Source organism: Pleurodeles waltl, chromosome 8, assembly GCF_031143425.1.
Source record: "Pleurodeles waltl isolate 20211129_DDA chromosome 8, aPleWal1.hap1.20221129, whole genome shotgun sequence".
NCBI classification, from domain to species: domain Eukaryota; kingdom Metazoa; phylum Chordata; class Amphibia; order Caudata; family Salamandridae; genus Pleurodeles; species Pleurodeles waltl.
Window position 1 is genome coordinate 805073539 of NC_090447.1, and position 22271 is coordinate 805095809.

Below are 22271 nucleotides of genomic sequence, written 5' to 3' on the forward strand. Positions count from 1 at the left end.
ATTATTGGCATCACTTTCTTTTACAGTAAGGAGCCTATCCCTACCCTTTCCACTAAATGATAGCCATAGGATAGCAGCCCACTGCCTTTGAGGGACATCCTGTACAACACAGGCCCTCTCAAGTGCAGCAAACCACTTGTTAATGTCATCCCCCTCCTTATAAGGGGGGACTATCTTGTGCAGATTCCTAGAATCATGCTCTTTTGCAGGATGACTATGGGGAATACTGCTGCTGCCACCATGGGTTTCTAAACCCAATTTCTGTCTTTCTCTTTCCACTTCTAAGGACTGTCTATCCAAATCCAGCTGTTGCTTCTTGAGCTTCAGTCTGGTTTGTTCCACTCTCAATCTATTGAGCTCCCTTTCTAACACTCTGTCATCAGGGTGGGTGGGTGGGACATGCCTTGAAACAGAAGTATGGTGAGAATGAACAGAAGGAGACCTGTCCCTAACAGATGGCACCCTAACAGCTTGGCTAACAGAAACATCACTTCTACTATGATGAGAAGGAATACTCTTGCTATGATGTGAGACAACACTATCAGTATGGTGTGACTCTACATCAGTACCAGCTATGCTAGGTTGTCTGATAATGGGCAGGCTAGGAAGTTTCTTCTCTAAATCTTTTGCTAGGAGTGCCCCAGGGTCAGATTGGGAACCATCAGCTAACTTTTCAACAGAATTGGTACCTTTGGCCTTATCCTGTTCAACAAGCATGTTAACCAACAGTTCTCTAGAGGGATTCTTCCTTACACTTAAACCTCTTTCTATGCAGAGACTCCTTGCTCCTTTCCAGTTAAGGTGATCATAAGCAAGTTTGGACAGATCAACAGTTTGGCCTGTGCCAGACATTTTAGAAAGTGTTTAAGGGATAGAAAAAGTGAGAAAAAAGTTTTTCAGAACTTTTGGAAAGACAGAAAAAAACTTTTAAAACTTTTTAAGAACTTTTTAGAAAGTTTAGAGGTACTTTTCAGCACTTTAGAAAAGAAGTGAGAAAAGAAAAGCAAAACTTTTTGGTTAGGTGTACATACACTGAACTTGTTTTGTATATTTTTCTCTTATGAAAAGTACAATGACAAAAGTGGTAAGTAGTTGCAAAGTACTTATCCCACCGCTGCACAACCAATGTAGGAGGCTGGACTGGTTTGTAGTGAGTACCAAGGGGTACTTACACCTTGCACCAGGCCCAGGTATCCCTTATTAGTGGATAGGGTGTCTAGCAGCTTAGGCTGATAGATAATGGTAGCTTAGCAGAGCAGCTTAGGCTGAACTTGGAGACGAGTGAAGCTCCTACAGTACCACTAGTGTCATATGCACAATATCATAAGAAAACACAATACACAGATATACTAAAAATAAAGGTACTTTATTTTTATGACAATATGCCAAAAGTATTTCAGTGAGTACCCTCGGTATGAGGATAGCAAATATACACAAGATATATGTACACAATACCAAAAATATGCAGTATAGTATTAGAAAACAGTGCAAACAATGTATAGTTACAATAGGATGCAATGGGGGCACATAGGGATAGGGGCAACACAAACCATGTACTCCAAAAGTGGAATGCGAACCACAAATGGACCCCAAACCTATGTGACCTTGTAGAGGGTCGCTGGGACTGTAAGAAAACAGTGAGGGTTAGAAAAATAGCCCACCCCAAGACCCTGAAAAGTGAGTGCAAAATGCACTAAAGTTCCCCGAAGAGCACAGAAGTCGTGATAGGGGAATTCTGCAGGAAAGACCAAAACCAGCAATGCAACAACAATGGATTTCCAGACGAGGGTACCTGTGGAACAAGGGGACCAAGTCCAAAAGTCACGACCAAGTCGAGAGTGGGCAGATGCCCAGGAAATGCCAGCTGTGGGGGCAAAGAAGCTGCTACTGGACAGTAGAAGCTGAGGATTCTGCAGGAACGACAAGGGCTAGAAACTTTCCCTTTGGAGGATGGATGTCCCACGCCGTGGAGAGTTGTGCAGAAGTGTTTTCCTGAAGAAAGACCACAAACAAGCCTTGCTAGCTGCAAGTTGTGTGGTTAGGGTTTTTGGATGCTGCTGTGGCCCAGGAGGGACCAGGATATCGCCAATTGCGTCAGGGAACAGATAGGGTGCCCAGTAGGACAAGGAGCCCTCTCAGAAGTAGGCAGCACCCGCAGAAGTGCCGGAACAGGCACTACGAAGAGGAGTGAAATGGTGCTCACCCGAAGTTGCACAAAGGAGTCCCACGCCGCCGGAGGACAACTCAGGAGGTCGTGCAATGTAGGTTAGAGTGCCGTGGACCCAGGTTTGGCTGTGCACAAAGGATTTCCGCCGGAAGTGCACAGAGGCCGGAGTAGCTGCAAAAGACGTGGTTCCCAACAATGCAGTCTGGCGTGGGGAGGCAAGGACTTACCTCCACCAAACTTGGACTGAAGAGTCACTGGACTGTGGGAGTCACTTGGACAGAGTTGCTGGATTCAAGGGACCTCGCTTGTCCTGCTGAGAGGAGACCCAGGGGACCGGTGATGCAGTTCTTTGGTGCCTGCGGCTGCAGGTGGACGATTCCGTCGACCCACGGGAGATTTCTTCGGAGCTTCTAGTGCAGAGAGGAGGCAGACTACCACCACAGCATGCACCACCAGGAAAGCAGTCGAGAAGGCGGCAGGATCAGCGTTACAGAGTTGCAGTAGTTGTCTTCGCTACTTTGTTGCAGTTTTGCAGGCTTCCAGCGCGGTCAGCAGTCGATTCCTTGGCAGAAGGTGAAGAGAGAGATGCAGAGGAACTCTGATGAGCTCTTGCATTCGTTATCTAAGGAATTCCCCAAAGCAGAGACCCTAAATAGCCAGAAAAGAGGGTTTGGCTACTTAGGAGAGAGGATAGGCTAGCAACACCTGAAGGAGCCTATCAGAAGGAGTCTCTGACGTCACCTGCTGGCCCTGGCCACTTAGAGCAGTCCAGTGTGCCAGCAGCACCTCTGTTTCCAAGATGGCAGAGGTCTGGAGCACACTGGAGGAGCTCTGGGCACCTCCCAGGGGAGGTGCAGGTCAGGGGAGTGGTCACTCCCCTTTCCTTTGTCCAGTTTCGCACCAGAGCAGGGCTGAGGGGTCCCTGAACCGGTGTAGACTGGCTTATGCAGAAATGGGCACCATCTGTGCCCATGAAAGCATTTCCAGAGGCTGGGGGAGGCTACTCCTCCCCTGCCTGAACACCTTTTTCCAAAGGGAGAGGGTGTAACACCCTCTCTCTGAGGAAGTCCTTTGTTCTGCCTTCCTGGGCCAAGCCTGGCTGGACCCCAGGAGGGCAGAAACCTGTCTGAGGGGTTGGCAGCAGCAGCAGCTGCAGTGAAACCCCTGAAAAGGCAGTTTGGCAGTACCCGGGTCTGTGCTACAGACCCGTGGGATCATGGGATTGTACCAACAACGCCAGGATGGCATAGAGGGGGCAATTCCATGATCTTAGACATGTTACATGGCCATATTCGGAGTTACCATTGTGGAGCTACACATAGGTAGTGACCTATATGTAGTGCACGCGTGTAATGGTGTCCCCGCACTCACAAAGTCCGGGGAATTGGCCCTGAACAATGTGGGGGCACCTTGGCTAGTGCCAGGGTGCCCACACACTAAGGGGGTCATTCTGACCCCGGCGGTCTTAGACCGCCAGGGTCGGCGGGAGCACCGCCGACAGGCCGGCGGTGCCCCGCAGGGCATTCTGACCGCGGCGGTAAAGCCGCGGTCAGACCGGCAACACTGGCGGTCTCCCGCCAGTGTACCGCCGCCCTTTTGAATCCTCCAAGGATTCCGACCCCCCCTACCGCCATCCAGTTCCCGGCGGTCCGCCCGCCGGGAACCGGATGGCGGTAGGGGGGGTCGCGGGGCCCCTGGGGGCCCCTGCAGTGCCCATGCCACTGGCATGGGCACTGCAGGGGCCCTCATAAGAGGGCCCCTACGAGTATTTCACTGTCTGCTTGGCAACAGCACCCGTCGCACCTTCCCACTCCGCCGGCTCGATTACGAGCCGGCATCCTCGTGGGAAGGGAGTTTTTCCCTGGGCTGGCGGGCGGTCTTTTGGCGACCGCCCGCCAGCCCAGGGAAAAACTTAGAATACCCTCCGCGGTCTTTCGACCGCGGAGCGGTATTTCGGAGGGGGGAACTCTGGCGGGCGGCCTCCGCCCCCCGTCAGGGTCAGAATGACCCCCTAAGTAACTTAGCACCCAACCTTTACCAGGTAAAGGTTAGACATATAGGTGACTTATAAGTTACTTAAGTGCAGTGTAAAATGGCTGTGAAATAACGTGGACGTTATTTCACTCAGGCTGCAGTGGCAGGCCTGTGTAAGAATTGTCAGAGCTCCCTATGGGTGGCAAAAGAAATGCTGCAGCCCATAAGGATCTCCTGGAACCCCAATACCCTGGGTACCTCAGTACCATATACTAGGGAATTATAAGGGTGTTCCAGTATGCCAATGTAAATTGGTAAAATTGGTCACTAGCCTGTTAGTGACAATTTGAAAGAAATGAGAGAGCATAACCCCTGAGGTTCTGATTAGCAGAGCCTCAGTGAGACAGTTAGTCATAACACAGGTAACACATACAGGGCACACTTATGAGCACTGGGGCCCTGGCTGGCAGGGTCCCAGTGACACATACAACTAAAACAACATATATACAGTGAAATATGGGGGTAACATGCCAGGCAAGATGGTACTTTCCTACAATGGTGAAATCCATTTTGCACAAGGGGCTGTGAAAAATGCACGAGATTTCACAGTTCTCTCTGAAGTAGTGGGTTTTATGGCATTGCATTTCGTGCAACGAAAAGTACCCTTCCATTCGCAATGTGTAATATACTCTGAACAACTAAATGTAGAGGGGGTAGGGTGTATGGCTCATGATAGTCAAAGAATTAAGTGGTCAGTCTATGCATCATCATATATGGTTTGTGCTATGGGGTTTTTCGTATGTGCTTGTTTTAAAACAAAAGCTTATTTGCCCAGCAACATAATGCAATGGGCTACATTCAAGCAGTATGGTAAAGTTAAATTTACGAGACCTGTAACAATTAGCAGAGCTGTTTATTTGTGTAAAGTCTTTGTAATTATATGTGAAGACTGTAAAGAGTGTTTTCTCATGTCAATTTTGATCTAAGTGGTACGAATATGGAATTTGATCTTTGCACTGTGGTAGTAAATGTTTGAATGTGTATTAGTGCAGTTGAATGTTTTGTACTTCTGAATACTGCCAGCATAAAACCATAATTTGAGATGATTTCAGGTATTGTAGGAATTTAAAATTTGAATTTGGCGTATTGCTCGGATGTGGGAGTGCGCGGTGGGATTCATTCGTAGGCATACATGCTGGCGCATTTCCAAAAACACTTTGGCCCATATTTATACTTTTTGACGGTAAACTGCGCTAACGCAGTTTAGCGTCAAAAAATTTAGCGCCGTCTAACGCCATTCTGAAGCGCCATGCGGGCGCCGTATTTATGGAATGGCGTTAGCCGGCGCTAGCAGACCGGCGCTGCCTGGTGTGCGTGGAAAAAAACCACGTAGACCAGGCAGCGCCGGCGTAGGGGGAAAATGGCGTTAGGGCGTCTTAAAATGGGGCAAGTCAGGTTGAGGCAAAAAAATTGTCTCAACCCGATTTGCGCCATTTTTTTCGACGCCCAGACGCCATTTAAATTACTCCTGTCTTAGTAAAGACAGGAGTCATGCCCCCTTGCCCAATGGCCATGCCCAGGGGACTTATGTCCCCTGGGCATGGTCATTGGGCATAGTGGCATGTAGGGGGGCACAAATAAGGCCCCCCTATGCCACCCAAAAAAATAATAATAATAAATGTATACTTACCTGAACTTACCTGAATGTCCCTGGGATGGGTCCCTCCATCCTTGGGTGTCCTCCTGGGGTGGGCAAGGGTGGCAGGGGGGGTCCCTGGGGGCAGGGGAGGGCACCTGTGGGCTCATTTTGAGCCCACAGGCCCCTTAACGCCTACCCTGACCCAGGCGTTAAAAAGTGGCGCAAATGCGGGGTTTTTTGACCCGACCACTCCCGGGCGTGATTTTTGCCCGGGAGTATAAATACGACGCATTTGCGTCGCCGTCATTTTTTTAGACGGGAACGCCTTCCTTGCATCTCATTAACGCAAGGAAGGCGTTCACGCAAAAAAATGATGCTATTTGCCCATACTTTGGCGCTAGACGCGTCTAACGCCAAAGTATAAATATGGCGTTAGTTTTGCGCCGAATTTGCGTCGAAAAAAACGACGCTAATTCGGCGCAAACGGAGTATAAATATGCCCCTTTTTATGCTATTCCTCATCAAAAATGTTTCTTTACTTCTAGGGGGCGTGTCTGCTTTAAAAAGGACCAGGTCCACCATCAAGATGTTGAAAAGAAAGCAGAGCTCAAGAGTGGAAGCCCAACCCGTGACGGATTTTGGTCCTGATGAGTCTTTGTCAGACAATGCTGACATCGTTTGGATTAACAAACCAGTAAGTAAATGCCAGCTGTAAACTCTCTCTCTCTCTCTCTCTCACACATACACACACACACAAACACACACAAAGTCCAACATATATTCACCTATTAACTATCAGTTGAAGGGGTAATATTGTCTGCACCAAAAGCTAAAGTATGCTATATTAACTTGATACAGTGTGCTCTGAAAGAAAACTTCTCGTGGTCTCACACATTCTGACACATGTTACATCATAAATTACCCAACCAGTTACATCACTGATGACACAAACACTTACTTCACACTCTCCATAACATTCCTCCTCCGCTGCTGTGTCTTATCTACAACCATGGATCACTCCTGTTGTCCAAAATCCAGAAACTAAAACGTGAGAACATTTAGGCAAATGGTGCAAGCACAAGTCAACTATCAATGTAGAAGCATACAAGACAGCTTTAAACTTGCTCTCTGACACTTAGAAAAAGCACGCCCTTAACTTTTATCACCGCTCTTATGCCCCAGCCTCAAGCCGTGCACGTACTGTCAGTCACCTACTTTATCCACTACAATCACTCACTAAACACCCACCTTTAACAAATGATTTACTACTCAGTTATTTTTTTACTACACCAAATGTTATTGATTTTATGAAGAAACAAGACAATACAGTGTCCAGTACATACAGTTCCTTTACAGTCAAGGGTGTCTCATCATATACTACACCAACAGCCATTGCTTAGTCATTTACGGGTCCATGGTAGTACCACCACCTTCCACAAATCTTAGCATATTTACAAGTGCAGTATTTACAATATTTGCAAGTGCTCTTGCTATGTGTATGGGTTCCTTCTGCTTCACATATTAATCTAACACTTCTCGCCACTCCAACAGCATGGGGGGCTGGGTATTTAATTTTTTTTACAATGTCTCTCTTTGCAGTTAATGCATTCACCACAACTGTCCCCAGATCATCCAAGATTCCCAATAGGGCTACTCTGGGTGTCAGATCTACTGGTTTTGCTAGGACCCGGTTTTAAACTTTTTCAATAGCTAGCCAATATTCCTCAATTTTAAGACATCACATATGACATGAAAAATATTAGTATTAGGATCCACACAGCAGAATCCCAAAAGGGATGAGAGCCTACTTGTATGCCATAGCTGGCATGGTGTAAAGTATGCACTGTGCAGGCATTTCAGTTGAACCAGCCATAAACATTTGAGAGGGCAATGGGGCACCGAGGGTTCAGATCCAACCTTCCCACTTCTCTTTGAGTGTATCAAATTTATCTGTGACTCAGTTCTGTTAAGAGCACCACCATATGAAACTACTCAATACCCCACATCCATTCTCCTACAACACCACTACACCCCATTCCCATTCAGTTACATATGTATACTTAAGCACAGTATCAACCACTCTTTACAAAAACTGAAGCTGTCAGTTAATCTTGTTCACCATCTGACTCTTTGAGCAGCCATGGCATTCAACCCACCTGTTAGACCTGTCATCCTTGGCATGGTCTCCCCTGTCTTTTTTGCCTCTGCTTCCCAAGCTTTGACTGTGTGCCTGACTCTGTTTTTGCTGTTTTTGGTACTCTGGGCACTTTACCACTGCTGACCAGTGCTAAAGTGCAAGTGCTCCTGTGTAAAGTGTATGTGTAATTGGCTTTTCCATGATTGTCATATTTGATTTACTAATACGTCCCTAGTAAAGCGCACTAGAGTTGCCCAGGAACTGTTAATCAAATGCTACTAGTAGACCTGCAGCACTGGTTGGGCCACCCACATTAGTAGACCTATAAACATGGCTCAGACCTGCCACTGTAGTGTCTGTGTGTACAGTTTTAAATTGCCAATTCAACTTGGCAAGTGTACTCACTTGCCAGGCCTAAACCTTCCCTTTGTATACAAGTAAGGCACCCCTAAGGTAGGCCCTAAACAGCCACATGGGCAGGGTGCAGTCTATCCCTCTCAGCGGTTAACATGGGGGCTGCCTTTAAATATCCTTAAAAGTGCAGTCTCCCTTTGAGAGCAGATAGAAATTTGGAAATTGGGGTCTCTGAACTCACAATTTAAAAATACAACTTTTGGTAAAGTTGATTTTTAAATTGTCAGTTTGAAAATGCCACTTTTAGAAAGTGGGCATTTTCTTGCTTTATCCATTCTGTGACTCTGCCTGTTTGTGGGTTCCCTGTCTGGGCCAGACTGACAGTTAGGCTGTTTGTGAATCTCCTCTAGACAGTGACACAAAGGGAGCTGGGGTGTAGCCTCCATATCCTGATGAGCCATCTGGGCTGGAGTGGAGGGAAGAGTGGTCACTTACACCTTAATGGGCTGTGTCTGCCCTCACACAATGAAGTCTCCAACCCCCTGGTGTATGTCTGAAGCCTTGCCTGGGAAAGGCAGGATCCTGTAAACAACAGAGACTTTCCTTTGAAGTTTGCCTACTTTAAAGGCAGAAAGGGCTATAAGTATTGCACCCAAAGTTAGATCATTTCTGGAACCAAGAGGAACCTCTGCCAAGGGGAAGAGCTGAAGAGCTGAGGAGAAGTGCTGCTCCTGCCTGTGACTGTGCTTTGTTGGGCTATCCTGCAGTTGCAGCCTTTGCCTGTGAAAGGGGACAAAAACTGAACTTTGTTGTGCATTCCTTCTTGAGAAGAATCTTCAAGCTTGCCTCCTCTTTTGAAGTCTCAGGACCATCAAAGACTTCCTCTGCCAAAACCTGGACTCTCTGCTGAGACTCCTGCCCTGCCAAGTGGTGCCCTATCCAGTCCCCGGGCCCTTGAAAGGTGAAGTTTTCAGAACAAGGACTCAAATCCGCGCACAGAATGCTATGCAGGTAAATTTGTGACGCGCCATCTGCAACGTGGCTGATAAACAACACGCCACCCACTACGCGGCTGAAATCAACGCTCCACCTGCATCGCGGCTGGGAGATCGACGCATCACGGCTGGAAGAATGACACAGCACCCGCTTGTGGCTGCTGATAATGACACAAACCCCACGCAGAACGGTTTTCTAACACTGTGCAACCGGATTTCTCACGCATCGTCGCTGGGCGTCAAAGTCATCATGAACCTGCGTGGGTCGAAGGTGCTGTGTCTGGAAATCGATACATGGCTCTCTAGTGAGGGAGAAAAACAACGCATTGCCGACCCGACTGGAAAAGAAACCGACGCACAGCCTCACTTACGAGTGAGGAATCAATGCATTGCTGACTTTTCCGATACACTCTTGCCCTTGCGGCTTTATTTTTTTATGCAAACCAGATTCTTTGTGTAAAATCAATGTCTCCATTGTTTTCTAAGGAGTAAGACTCTTATTCTTTTGAAAATTCATATCTGACTTGTATATGTTGGATTTTTGTCGTTTTGGTCTAGTTTGATTTAGATAACTGTTGCCTATTTTTCTAAACTGGTGTGGTGTCCATTTTATAGTGTTTTCACTTTATTACTGTGTGTGCTGGTACAAGTACTTCACACATTGCCTTTGGGATAAGCTTGACTGCTTGTGCCAAGCTACCAAGGGGGTGAGCCGGGGTTATCTTAAGTGTTTATATCCATTGCCCTGACTAGAGTGAAGGTCCCTGTTTGGACAGAGTGCAAACTGACTGTCAACCAGGGTCTCCATTTCTAACACCACCCCTCTCTTGTTCTTTTTCATTTGATTTTTCTATTCAACAATTCCCTCATATTAGGGATCTAGTCAACATGTTTCTAATCCTCAGTGATTCTATCTCTTCTAAAAACACTATTAGCCCTTCTTGTCTCTCAAATATTGCCAATTATATTAGCTCTTCTTACACTCCACCTATCATCTAAAAACCTGCTTAACCATCTCCAGTTGGGTTTCTTTACCCTTCCATCAACAGATACCACACTTAACACCTAGCTAGCTTTATCACCAGCACACATCGTCATCACCTTACACCCATGCTTATACTACTGGACATATCCACTGTTTTTACCAATGTATATCATCCAACTATACTATCCTTTCTCAATTATACATAACAAGCATAGAATTAAATGGCTTACCTCATACATTTGCTCTATGCCTGATACTCAAAGACATTAACATCCACTCCATTTTCAGTGAGTGTTTCTAAAGCCTCCGACCTAGGCAACCTCTTCCTTTGGCTTTCAACACTACCAGAACAAGCTGCCTTTAGTGTCTTTATCAGACACCCCCTCACTGCAATGGTCACTGTCCACTCTGACCACTCATGGACGCTGGGTACATTGTCGCTGGGAGATGGAGTACTGTAGGGCGGTGTTAGGCAAGCTCTCAGAGTAAGCATGGGTTGCCGCTGCACCTGATAGATCTCAGCAGCTCTCAGAGTGCATTCCCACAACCCCCTGCATTGATATGTGGAGTGAGGTTGTCCTTCATCAACCTACAACTCGGTGTGAGCCACTCCCAGATGCTTAACACTTCATCACAGTTTGTCCTCAGACTCCCTATCATGACTTGCCCGAAGTGTGCTCAGAAAGTCTGTGATAAATCAAGAGTAGAAATGTTTACAAAATCTGCCTACATATGCCTGAGATGTCTTCTAACAACCATGAAGCAATACGTGGTGTCACAAGGAAAAGGTCCCTATAACCGTTTTGAGCACTCACCGGACCCTCAACATAGTTTCTTTGAATTAAACTATAAAAAAGACGTTGTTGTACTTATCCGCTAAATGGCCTGACATCGACGTATGACAGGAGGCTCATTTCACCCCTTAAGAAGCTGATTTACTGAGGAGGGACTGGTGGTTGTAAGCTCTACATACCTACCCAATGGGTGCAAACCCCTCCACTTCATCCAAACTACAGGACTCTCACAGAGCTTGGTGGATCAAAGACAGTGAGAAAATGAGAATGAAACATGACTCAGGTGTATGTACTGGGTAGATCCAGGAGACCTGACTGAGGTAAATCCAAAGACCAAGGTCTGAAGGTCCAACCCTTAAAAGATCACATGCTCGCAGTCATCTGGAGTCTTTTGCTCCCTCACTGGAGGGACTAAGGACCCTATTTATCATTTGTTCACGCTGATCAACATAGTAAGCCACCTTACTGTGCTGCACTGTGTGAAAGGGTAAGGGCAGAAATGCAACTTAGATAACATTATCTGCATTTGACACTAATGAAAATCCATATGCAGATACAATCTCTGCTAGTGGATGAACATACATGTTAAATAGCATTGGGCTTAGTACAGATCCCAGCGAAACCCCACATTTTAAAGAGTTCGATTTTGGATAGAAAGACTCATAAACTTGAAAGCTTCTGTCATTCAAGAAAGAGGTAAGCTACTTAAAGGCGAGCTCATAATTCCCACCTCTTCTAATCTTCGTAGTAGATTGGGGTGAGACACTGTGTCAAATGCTGCTATTCCATAGCTGCTAACAGTGCAGTTTCAGTGCTGAATCCATGCCAGAATTCTGTTTGGGTGGGGTGTACAATCTTAGGCCCGTATTTATACTTTTTGACGCTAAACTGCGCTAACGCAGTTTAGCGTCAAAAAATTTAGCGCCGTCTAACGCCATTCTGAAGCGCCATGCGGGCGCCGTATTTGTGGAATGGCGTTAGCCGGCGCAAGCAGACCGGCGCTGCCTGGTGTGCGTGGAAAAAAACCACGTAGACCAGGCAGCGCCGGCGTTGGGAAAAAATGACGTTAGGGCGTCTTAAAATGGGGCAAGTCAGGTTGAGGCAAAAAAATCGCCTCAACCCGATTTGCGCCATTATTTTCGACGCCCAGACGCCATTTAAATGACTCCTGTCTTAGTAAAGACAGGAGTCATGCCCCCTTGCCCAATGGCCATGCCCAGGGGACTTATGTCCCCTGGGCATGGTCATTGGGCATAGTGGCATGTAGGGGGGCACAAATAAGGCCCCCCTATGCCACCCAAAAAAAATTACAAAATATAAAAAATTATACTTACCTGAACTTACCTGAATGTCCCTGGGGTGGGTCCCTCCATCCTTGGGTGTCCTCCTGGGGTGGGCAGGGGTGGCAGGGGGGGTCCCTGGGGGCAGGGGAGGGCACCTGTGGGCTCATTTTGAGCCCACAGGCCCCTTAACGCCTACCCTGACCCAGGCGTTAAATAGTGGCGCAAATGCGGGGTTTTTTGACCCGCCACCTCCCGGGCGTGATTTTTGCCCGGGAGTATAAATACGACGCATTTGCGTCGCCGTCATTTTTTTAGACGGGAACGCCTTCCTTGCATCTCATTAACGCAAGGAAGGCGTTCACGCAAAAAAATGACGCTATTTGCCCATACTTTGGCGCTAGACGCGTCTAACGCCAAAGTATAAATATGGCGTTAGTTTTGCGCCGAATTTGCGTCGAAAAAAACGACGCTAATTCGGCGCAAACGGAGTATAAATACGGGCCTTATGCCCGTATTTATACTTTTTGACGCTAAACTGCGCTAACGCAGTTTAGCGTCAAAAAATTTAGCGCCGTCTAACGCCATTCTGAAGCGCCATGCGGGTGCCGTATTTATGGAATGGCGTTAGCCGGCGCAAGCAGACCGGCGCTGCCTGGTGTGCGTGGAAAAAAACCACGTAGACCAGGCAGCGCCGGCGTTGGGAAAAAATGACGTTAGGGCGTCTTAAAATGGGGCAAGTCAGGTTGAGGCAAAAAAATCGCCTCAACCCGATTTGCGCCATTATTTTCGACGCCCAGACGCCATTTAAATGACTCCTGTCTTAGTAAAGACAGGAGTCATGCCCCCTTGCCCAATGGCCATGCCCAGGGGACTTATGTCCCCTGGGCATGGTCATTGGGCATAGTGGCATGTAGGGGGGCACAAATAAGGCCCCCCTATGCCACCCAAAAAAAATTTAAAAATATAAAAAATTATACTTACCTGAACTTACCTGAATGTCCCTGGGGTGGGTCCCTCCATCCTTGGGTGTCCTCCTGGGGTGGGCAGGGGTGGCAGGGGGGGTCCCTGGGTCAGGGGAGGGCACCTGTGGGCTCATTTTGAGCCCACAGGCCCCTTAACGCCTACCCTGACCCAGGCGTTAAATAGTGGCGCAAATGCGGGGTTTTTTGACCCGCCACCTCCCGGGCGTGATTTTTGCCCGGGAGTATAAATACGACGCATTTGCGTCGCCGTCATTTTTTTAGACGGGAACGCCTTCCTTGCATCTCATTAACGCAAGGAAGGCGTTCACGCAAAAAAATGACGCTATTTGCCCATACTTTGGCGCTAGACGCGTCTAACGCCAAAGTATAAATATGGCGTTAGTTTTGCGCCAAATTTGCGTCGAAAAAAACGACGCTAATTCGGCGCAAACGGAGTATAAATACAGGCCTAAATATTTTCCAAACATACTGGAAGGTGTCTGTTAACAAATGTTTCCAGTGTTTTAGTAATGCCTGGAAGTATAGATATTAGGCTGCAATCTTTGTATTCTGTGTGGTTGGTACATACACCCATATTGTTTTTTTTCTTACCTCAGCCACCATATAACCATATGTCTTATCAAGTATCAAGCGTAGGGTGGCATTTTAGATCATGCTGTGATACAGTTACTGGTAGAAATAGGATCTCTATTTGGCAGAGGTATACACCCTTGTGCAAATAAGGACCACAATCCTAATCAGGGTAAGTCACACACAATCTAAATTATCCTGTCCCCACCCTCTGGTAGCTTGGCACTGAGCAGTCAGGCTTAACTTAGAAGGCAATGTGTGAAGTATTTGTACAATAAATTATTCAGTAACACAGTGAAAACACCATAAAAATACATCACACAAGTTTAGTAAAATATATGATATTTATCTGGTTAAATTAAGGTCAAAACATTAAAGATCCAATAAGCACAAGATGAGATATCACTTTTGCAAGACTAAAAAGAGTCTTAATTCTTAGAAATCAACAATTGTCTCTTGTTTACACAAAGTACCTGGTTTGTGTCAAAAATAACACTCACGGAGACTGCAGAGAAGAGGATGCGTGGAAAAATACGGTGCACAGATGATGCATCGTTTCCTTCCACGCTGCAAGAGGCTTTGTGTCATTTTTTCGGTGTGCAGTCTTGGTTTCTCACTGCGATGCAGGGATCTTTTTGACGCCTATGGACAATGCTGGAAAATCCTGGGCGTGCGGAAGAAGCGACAGGCGTTGCACCAATCTAGTATGGCAATTTGTCGAATTTTCTGTCGCACCGCAGACGATGCATCGATTTTCCACTCGGGGAATCGGCTGCGTCATTCCGCCTCGGCTGTGCCTAGATCTATTAGAGCTGTGCATCGAATTTCCAGTCGCAAGGCAGGTGCTGCTTCAAATCTTCACTCAGGAAGTCAGGCTGTGTCGTTCTGGCACGGCTGTGCAGTGATTTCTCAGTCACAAAACAACTGTGTGTCATTTACGGCAGGCTGTGTGTTAATTTTCAGCGCACAAAGAGTTTCCTGAAGAGATGAAGTCTTTTTGGCCCTGAGTCTTCAGAAAGCAGGAGGCAACCTCAACCCAAGCTCTTGGAGAGCACTTATCAGCAAAGTCAGAGGGCAGCAGGGCAACAGCAGGGCAGCAGTCCTTCCCAGCAAAGCAGTCCAAATGACAGGTTGCAGGTTCAGGTCCAGAAGTGTCTGCGTTGGTGGGGTCAGGGACCCAGTTTATATACCCAAAAATGCCTTTGAAGTGGGAGAGACTTCTAAGAGTGGTTATGAAGTGCACAAGTTCTCCTTTCAGTACAGGTCTGTCTGCCAGGGTCCCAGGAGCGGGTTTGGCAGTTCATTGTGTGTGTGCAGGCCACTAGCCTTTGAAATGTAAGTGTCAGGCCCTCCACAGTTCCAGCCCAGGAAGACCCATTCAGCATGAAGATGAGTGCAGGTATGACTGAGTGTCCTGTGTTTGTGGTTGTCTGGGTGAAATTCACCAGGAAGCTGTCAACCAGCCCAGCCCAGATATTGATTGGAGACAGGCTGTAAGGCACAGATGGATTTTAAGTGCAGGGAAATGCTCACTTTCTAAAAGTGGCATTTCTAAAATAGTAATATAAAAGCCAAACTCACCAATAAGCAGGATTTTCTATCACGATTCTGGCCATACTAAATATGACCTGGTTACCTGTTAGAAATGGGGTCTTTGGTTGACAGTCAGGTTACCCCCTGTTCAAGCAAGGACCCTCACTCTTGTCAGGGTAAAAGAGAATCACCCTCAGCTAACCCCTGCTTACCCCCATGGTAGCTTGGCAGAGCAGTAGGCTTAACTTCAGAGTGCTAGGTGTAAAGTATTTGTACCAACACACACAGTAACTTAATGAAAACACTACAAAATGACACAACACCAGTTGAGAAAAATAGGAAATATTTATCTAAACAAAACAAGACCAAAACGACAAAAATCCAACATACACAAGTCAAGTTATGAATTTTTAAAGATTAAACTAAAAAAATAGCGCTTAGAAACAAAAATGCTTCGATGAGATGTTAACACGGCGTCGTGACAGAGTCGTTCCCAACAAGCCGACACCAGCGGCGCCGGACGCGGAGTCGTGTAGACCCCCAAGTACAGTACCTTTGGGGAAGAGTAAAAACAAGCCGATATGCAAAGTCGGGGATCGCGGTGTCTGTGCGAAACGTTGAATCCGCGCACTTCTAGCGGCGTCGATCACGATGTGGTGCAGCGACTTCCACGGGGCTGCAGCGGCGTCGGGCCTGCGAAGAGCGTCACGTTCGAGCAAAGGTTACGGCGTCGGGTGCAGACGGCGTCACCGGATTCAGCAGCGGCGTCGGTCCGGAGTCGTCCGAAATCGATTTCCTTGGATTTCCACCAGCTTTCCTTTCAAGGGCCCAGGGACTGGATAGGGCACCACTTGTCAGAGCAGGAGTCTCTCCAGAGACTCCAGGTGCTGGCAGAGAGAAGTCTTTGCTGTCCCTGAGACTTCAAACAACAGGAGGCAAGCTCTAACTCAAGCCCTTGGAGATTTCTTCACAAGATGGAAGGCACACAAAGTCCAGTCTTTGCCCTCTTACTCTGGCAGAAGCAGCACTGATGGAAAGCTCCACAAAGCACAGTCACAGGTAGGGCAGCACTTCTTCCTCAGCTATCAGCTCTTCTCCAGGCAGAGGTTCCTCTTGGTTCCAGAAGTGTTTCTAAAGTCTGTAGATTTGGGTGCCCTTCTTAGACCCATTTTAGTCTTTGAAGTCACCTTTCTTCAAAGGGGACTCACACCTACTTGTGAAATCCTGCATTGCCCAGGCAAGGCCTCAGACACACACCAGGGGGTTGGAGTCTGCATTGTCAGAGGCAGGCACAGTCCTTTCAGATGAGAGAGACCACTCCACCCCTCCCTCCTAGCAGAAATGGCTTATCAGGAAATGCAGGTTACACCCCAGCCCCCTTTGTGTCACTGTCTAGTGTGAGGTGAAAAACAACCCAACTGTCAAACTGACCCAGACAGGGAATCCACATACAAGGCAGAGTCACAGAATGGTTTAAGCAAGGAAATGCTCACTTTCTAAAAGTGGCATTTTAAAATGCACAATCTTAAAATCAACTTTACTAAAAGATGTATTTTTAAATTGTGAGTTTAGGGACCCCAAACTCCACATGTCCATCACCTCTCTAGGGGAATCTACACGTTAATCATATTTAAAGGTGGCCCCCATATTATCCTATGAGAGAGACAGGCCTTGCAACAGTGAAAAACGAAATTGGCAGTATTTCACTGTCAGGACATATAAACCACATTGCTATATGTCCTACCTTATCCATACACTGCACCCTGCCCTTGGGGCTAACTAGGGCCTACCTTAGGGGTGCCTTACATGTAAGAAAAGGGAAGGTTTAGGCCTGACAAGTGGGTACACTTGCCAAGTCGAATTTACAGTGTAAAAATACACACACAGACACTGCAGTGGCAGGTCTGAGACATGATTACAGAGCTACTTATGTGGGTGGCACAACCAATGCTGCAGGCCCACTAGTAGCATTTGATTTACAGGCCCTGGCACCTATAGTGCACCTTACTAGGGACTTACTCGTAAATCAAATAGGCCAATCATGGATAAACCAATTACATACAATTTACATGGAGAGCATATGCACTTTAGCACTGGTTAGCAGTGGTAAAGTGCTCAGAGTTCAAAAGCCAACAGCGACAGGTCAGAAAAAATAGGAGGCAGTAGGCAAAAAGATTCGGGATGACACTGCATAAGCAAAAAAGTCCAACATTACCCCTTTCTGATCAGAATCTACCACTCAAACAGTATATGAGGCTAGTACTAATGCTATCCTATGAAAGGAGCAGGCCTAACAGTAGTGGAAAACGAATTTATGATTTTACCACTCCCAGGATATATAAAACACACATGTACATGTCCTGCCTTTTACCTACATAGCACCCTGCCCTATGGGCTACCTAGGGCCTACATTAGGGGTGACTTATATGTAGAAAAAGGGGAGTTTAGGGCTTGGCAAATGTCAAGTCGAAGTGGCAGTGAAACTGCACACACAGGCCTTGCAATGGCAGGCCTGAGGCATGGTTAAGGGGCTACTTATGTGGAAGGCACAACCAGTGCTGCAGGCCCATTAGTAGCATAAAATGTACAGGCCCCGGGCACAAGCTGTGCACTTTACTATGGTCTTACAAGTAAATCAAATATGCAAGTTGGGGATGAGCCAAAGTAACCATGTTTAAGGGAGAGAGCACATGCACTTTAGCATTGGTTAGCAGTGGTAAAGCGTGCAAAGTCCTAATGCCAGCAAAAATGAGGTCAGAAAAAGAAGAGGAGGAAGGCAAAACGTTTGGGGGTGACCCTGCAGACAGGCCATTTCCAACAGTTACGATTAAACTTAAGGATCATGATGCCACCCTCATGTCATTGGTGTATGAATACATTTAGGTACAAACAGTCTAAGTAAAAAAGGAAGTCACCGTCTCTATTTGCTGGTTTCCTTTTAGATAATGTGGGCTCTTCCACTACTGAAGAGCCACTGTAGGCACTTGGTAAAGTATATGTGAGAGGCCCAAGATGAGGGAATTCGTACTGAAAAACAGGACATTTTGGGAAGGTCAAAGGTAATGGGGGCACCCAATGGGAATGTCACTGCCCCTTTATAGCAGATCCTTGAGTTCTCCACTACTCTAGGAATTATTTGGAATTATTTGGAGCTAAAAGCTCTCTTTCTATGAACATGCCTTACACAAGTAAAAAGGAAACACTACAAGCACAGAGAAAGGCCAAGTAGACGATTGGCAAATCAACATGGTCAGAGAAAGTCGATGTCTCTTACTCCAGCAATATGTAATGAGCACAGTGATATCCCCACTCAGCCCAGATTGTGATCATAGAATTTACGACATTCTTTACTGGTCTACGCAACTCACTATACGCAACCTTTACATTTGGAGTTAAAGTTTTTCGCCGGTGCCTACTTGCCGAAGTTGAATGCTCACCGAGATTCATCCCTAGACAGCAGTATCATGGAAGATGAAATAACTAAGGTAATGAATGGCATGGATGACATCTTTACTAGCAAGGCCCCCGGGGATGGAAGGTTCCTTCTAGAGTTTTATATGGCCCACAGGGCTAAGGTCTTGCAAATGTTAAATAAGGCATTCCCAGTTCTGTAATGTTTGGATCATTCACCCACCTGTAAAATACTTTGCAAACAGACATAGCTCAATGATACCTGTTCTTTTACTTTTAACACATGAAGGCTTGTGGCACGGCATGAGTGCAATACTGCACCTCTCATACAAGATTTAGAATGATCGAGATGGAAAGGGGGCTCTATCCTTGGAAGCTTAGAAGGGACTACCTTTTCAGGACTCTACTGTAGAGAGAGGTCGATTGGATGCTGATTCTGTAACTTAGGTTTGCTGGCCATTTTCAGGCCTTACCGCACAGATATCCGCAACATTTCTTATCAGGAGGAAATGCCCAATATCCCAGCTCCAGTTTGTACTCTCTCAATAACCATTGCCTGGCAAGAGATGCCAGGCTGATAATGTTAAGGGCACTGAGCTACCTGCGCGCCTCCAGAAAAGCCTTTATATACAGACAACTTTCTTGTGACATTTTTGAAACCAACAACCTCGAATCCCCGCATCATATAATTAAGGAATTAATTATCGCTGTTCTCTGGTTGTAGATTTTAGTGGGCTAAAAGTGAAGCTCTGCCCGGATGACTAAATGTGACCACCGCTTCAGAAGGATGCCCCTTAACGTGAGATACCTGGGCATCCTAGTCAACAGAGGATATGGTACTTGAGAACCGTTCCTCGTACAGAAAAACATCTGGCTTCCTATGTCGGTTGAGTGTTCACTTGCCGCTCTGGGGAATGGTCCGAATAAAGAAAAATTGGCTGTAATAGCAAGGGTTGAGTATGTTTCTGCCATGCTCTCTCAGCATATACAGAACTCCACTTTACTGGAAAATGATTAAATGACAAAACAGTACATTTACGCTCAACAAGCTGGAGAGTCAAGTGGCCCAAAGTACACATGCCAACGGTGAATGGAGGCCACACATGGCACCTGTTGCCTAGTTTACACGCTGGCATACAAAGTCCGCTTATTGCACACCAACCACAACAATCACTTGGAAGTGGAGATTGGGAAGTGTCTTGTCTTTGCAAGATATACCTGTTGCATTGTGGAGCAACCAAAAACATCGAGGAATATAATCCTGTCGCATGCAATAGCCGGTTTTGGACGCAACATTCAGCTGAAGACTCAGGTGTATTCATTTTGATGCACCGCTAAGGCATAAAGCAGGATTCATGGTTTGTTGTTCAGAACTGGGTGGGAGTACAGGTCAGAGGCCAGAATTCGTACTATAAATAACTTTCTCGAATACAGAAATTGGACTTGTTTTCGGGAGCTCTAAGAGCAATTTGGGTTGTACGCCTCCCAAATAGGGTACTGTTACCAGCTTTTTCACTGTGTAAGGTCTAGATTAGGACCCCCTTTCCTCTTTGCTCACATGCCTTAAACCAATGTATTTCCAAGGTTGGGGTCAACCTAGCGCAGTGGTGACTGGTTTATATAGCACTATTCGTGACGTACAGTTATCAACCCTAAAGGCTGAGGCACTTAGGACTAGGGGACAAGGGAAGTTCCATACCATTCTCTGATGAGGAATAGTCTGTCATCCTGTCGCTACATATTAGGGTCAGGCTTAAGTCTAACTATTTTAAAACACCACACAAACGGCCCTGGTTAGAACCTAAACTATGCATAACCCATGAGGGCCTAGACTCAAACTGCTGGTGATGTCGACAGGCAGGCTGTGGTATCTAGATTTTTGTGGTCCTGACCCAATCGCCTGCACTTGTAGTCGCGGATATGATCATCATTAAGAAGCCCTGTGTCTGTCATTTCCTCATCTCTTCCTCCTTGGTTATGCCACTTAACATTTCATACATTTCAGAAGCAACTGCTCATTGTAGGAGGGGAGCCACAATGCACTTATCTGGTGGAAACTGGGTGTACATCGACTCTGGAATTTACCAACAGTTCCTACATACTGTAATTGGCTTAAAGAAATCATGTGGCAAATTTACTAACATTTCACTCAGCACAGCTCACCAAGGCAAATTGCTGTGCTGTGTTGCGTGAAAGGGAGCATCAGAAATTAGTCATATATACAAACATGTGCCACATTTCTGCTACATCCTTGCGCTCGTGCACGGTTTACACCTCGCTCCAACTTAGGCATCCTTGCACAATGAACATGATTGTTTTGTGCAGGAAGGAGTACCTTCCTGCTCAAAAACAGTCCTCAAAGGCATTTTCCTTTATCTATGTGTGATGTGGAATGCATCACACATAAAAAAGGAAGTATTGAGGAGAAATAATGATATTTCTCCTTGTTACTCCTTGGTCTGGGAGGCGTACCATTTTGTTGCATTTCCAGGTTTACAACACTTTGTAGGTCTAGGAGTGTGCCAAAAGCTATGAGTGGATGCAGGGTAACACCCACACTCCACCCAAGGAATGTCTTCCTGCCACAAGGTACCTATAATTTACGAGATCACTCAGAGCCTCACAAGGTGGCTTTGCATAGCTTAGTAAAGCCCAGTTTATTTATTTTTTTAATAATTTTTTATTGTCAGTCGTCACATAGCTACAGTTTACAGTCTTCAATAGATTGTTTACAATCATAATGTCCTTTTTGGATTACTAATGTATTAGACATTGCATTTTCTTACTTTCTTATTTTAAGATATTTGAAGATACATTAAACATCCCTACCTGTAGGGTTTAACATAACTGAACCAACTTGCAGCGGCGGCTGGTGCAAATCGCAAGGGAAGGGCAGTGGGGGCAGACACAAGAGGAGAAAATAAAAAAATAAAATAAAAGAAATTAAACTTACCTTCAGGGATGCTGCATCCTCATTTGTCACTCCTCTTTCGTTGATGTGGTGTCCCAGCATTAGCTGGGACACCAGCACAGGCTCCCCAGCAATCCCTGTGCTGCTAACATGCTAAACATAGCATGTAAGCAGCATCATGACTGGCCTGAGTGGCAGTCACTGCCGCTCAGACACAAGCCTGGGGTCTGTGCCTGTTTCTTCAGCTTGGCTGTGTATACAGTCGGGCTGGAGAATCCTAAGTGTGCATGTGTGTTTGGTTGGCCTCAGATGACCGGCCAAGTACACATGCACACTTAGGTGCTCCCTACCCCTTTCCCCCTCCCATGGCCCAGCCCCACCCCTCCCTGCACTGCTGTGTCAGAAGCAGAAAAATAAAACAAAAGAAAACTATTGTTTTATTTTTCTGCATCTGGCTCAGCCAGTGGGGTGCTAAAGTGAAGGAGCCACCCCTGCCAACTTGTAATGTACCCCCCTTCTCTGCTCCATTCCTTCC

At 46.4% G+C, this 22271-nt stretch overlaps 1 protein-coding gene across 1 annotated transcript in view; it reads left to right on the forward strand.

The window, feature by feature from the left end:
* Window positions 1-6331: 6331 nt before the first annotated feature.
* The window catches only part of NALCN (sodium leak channel, non-selective), a 2264872-nt gene continuing 2248932 nt past the window's right edge, over window positions 6332-22271 (forward strand). Inside the window, exon 1 of the mRNA XM_069205064.1 lies at window positions 6332-6474. Coding sequence (XP_069061165.1) covers window positions 6367-6474 — 108 coding nt within the window. The 5' untranslated portion in view covers window positions 6332-6366. The remainder of the gene's footprint in view (window positions 6475-22271) is intronic.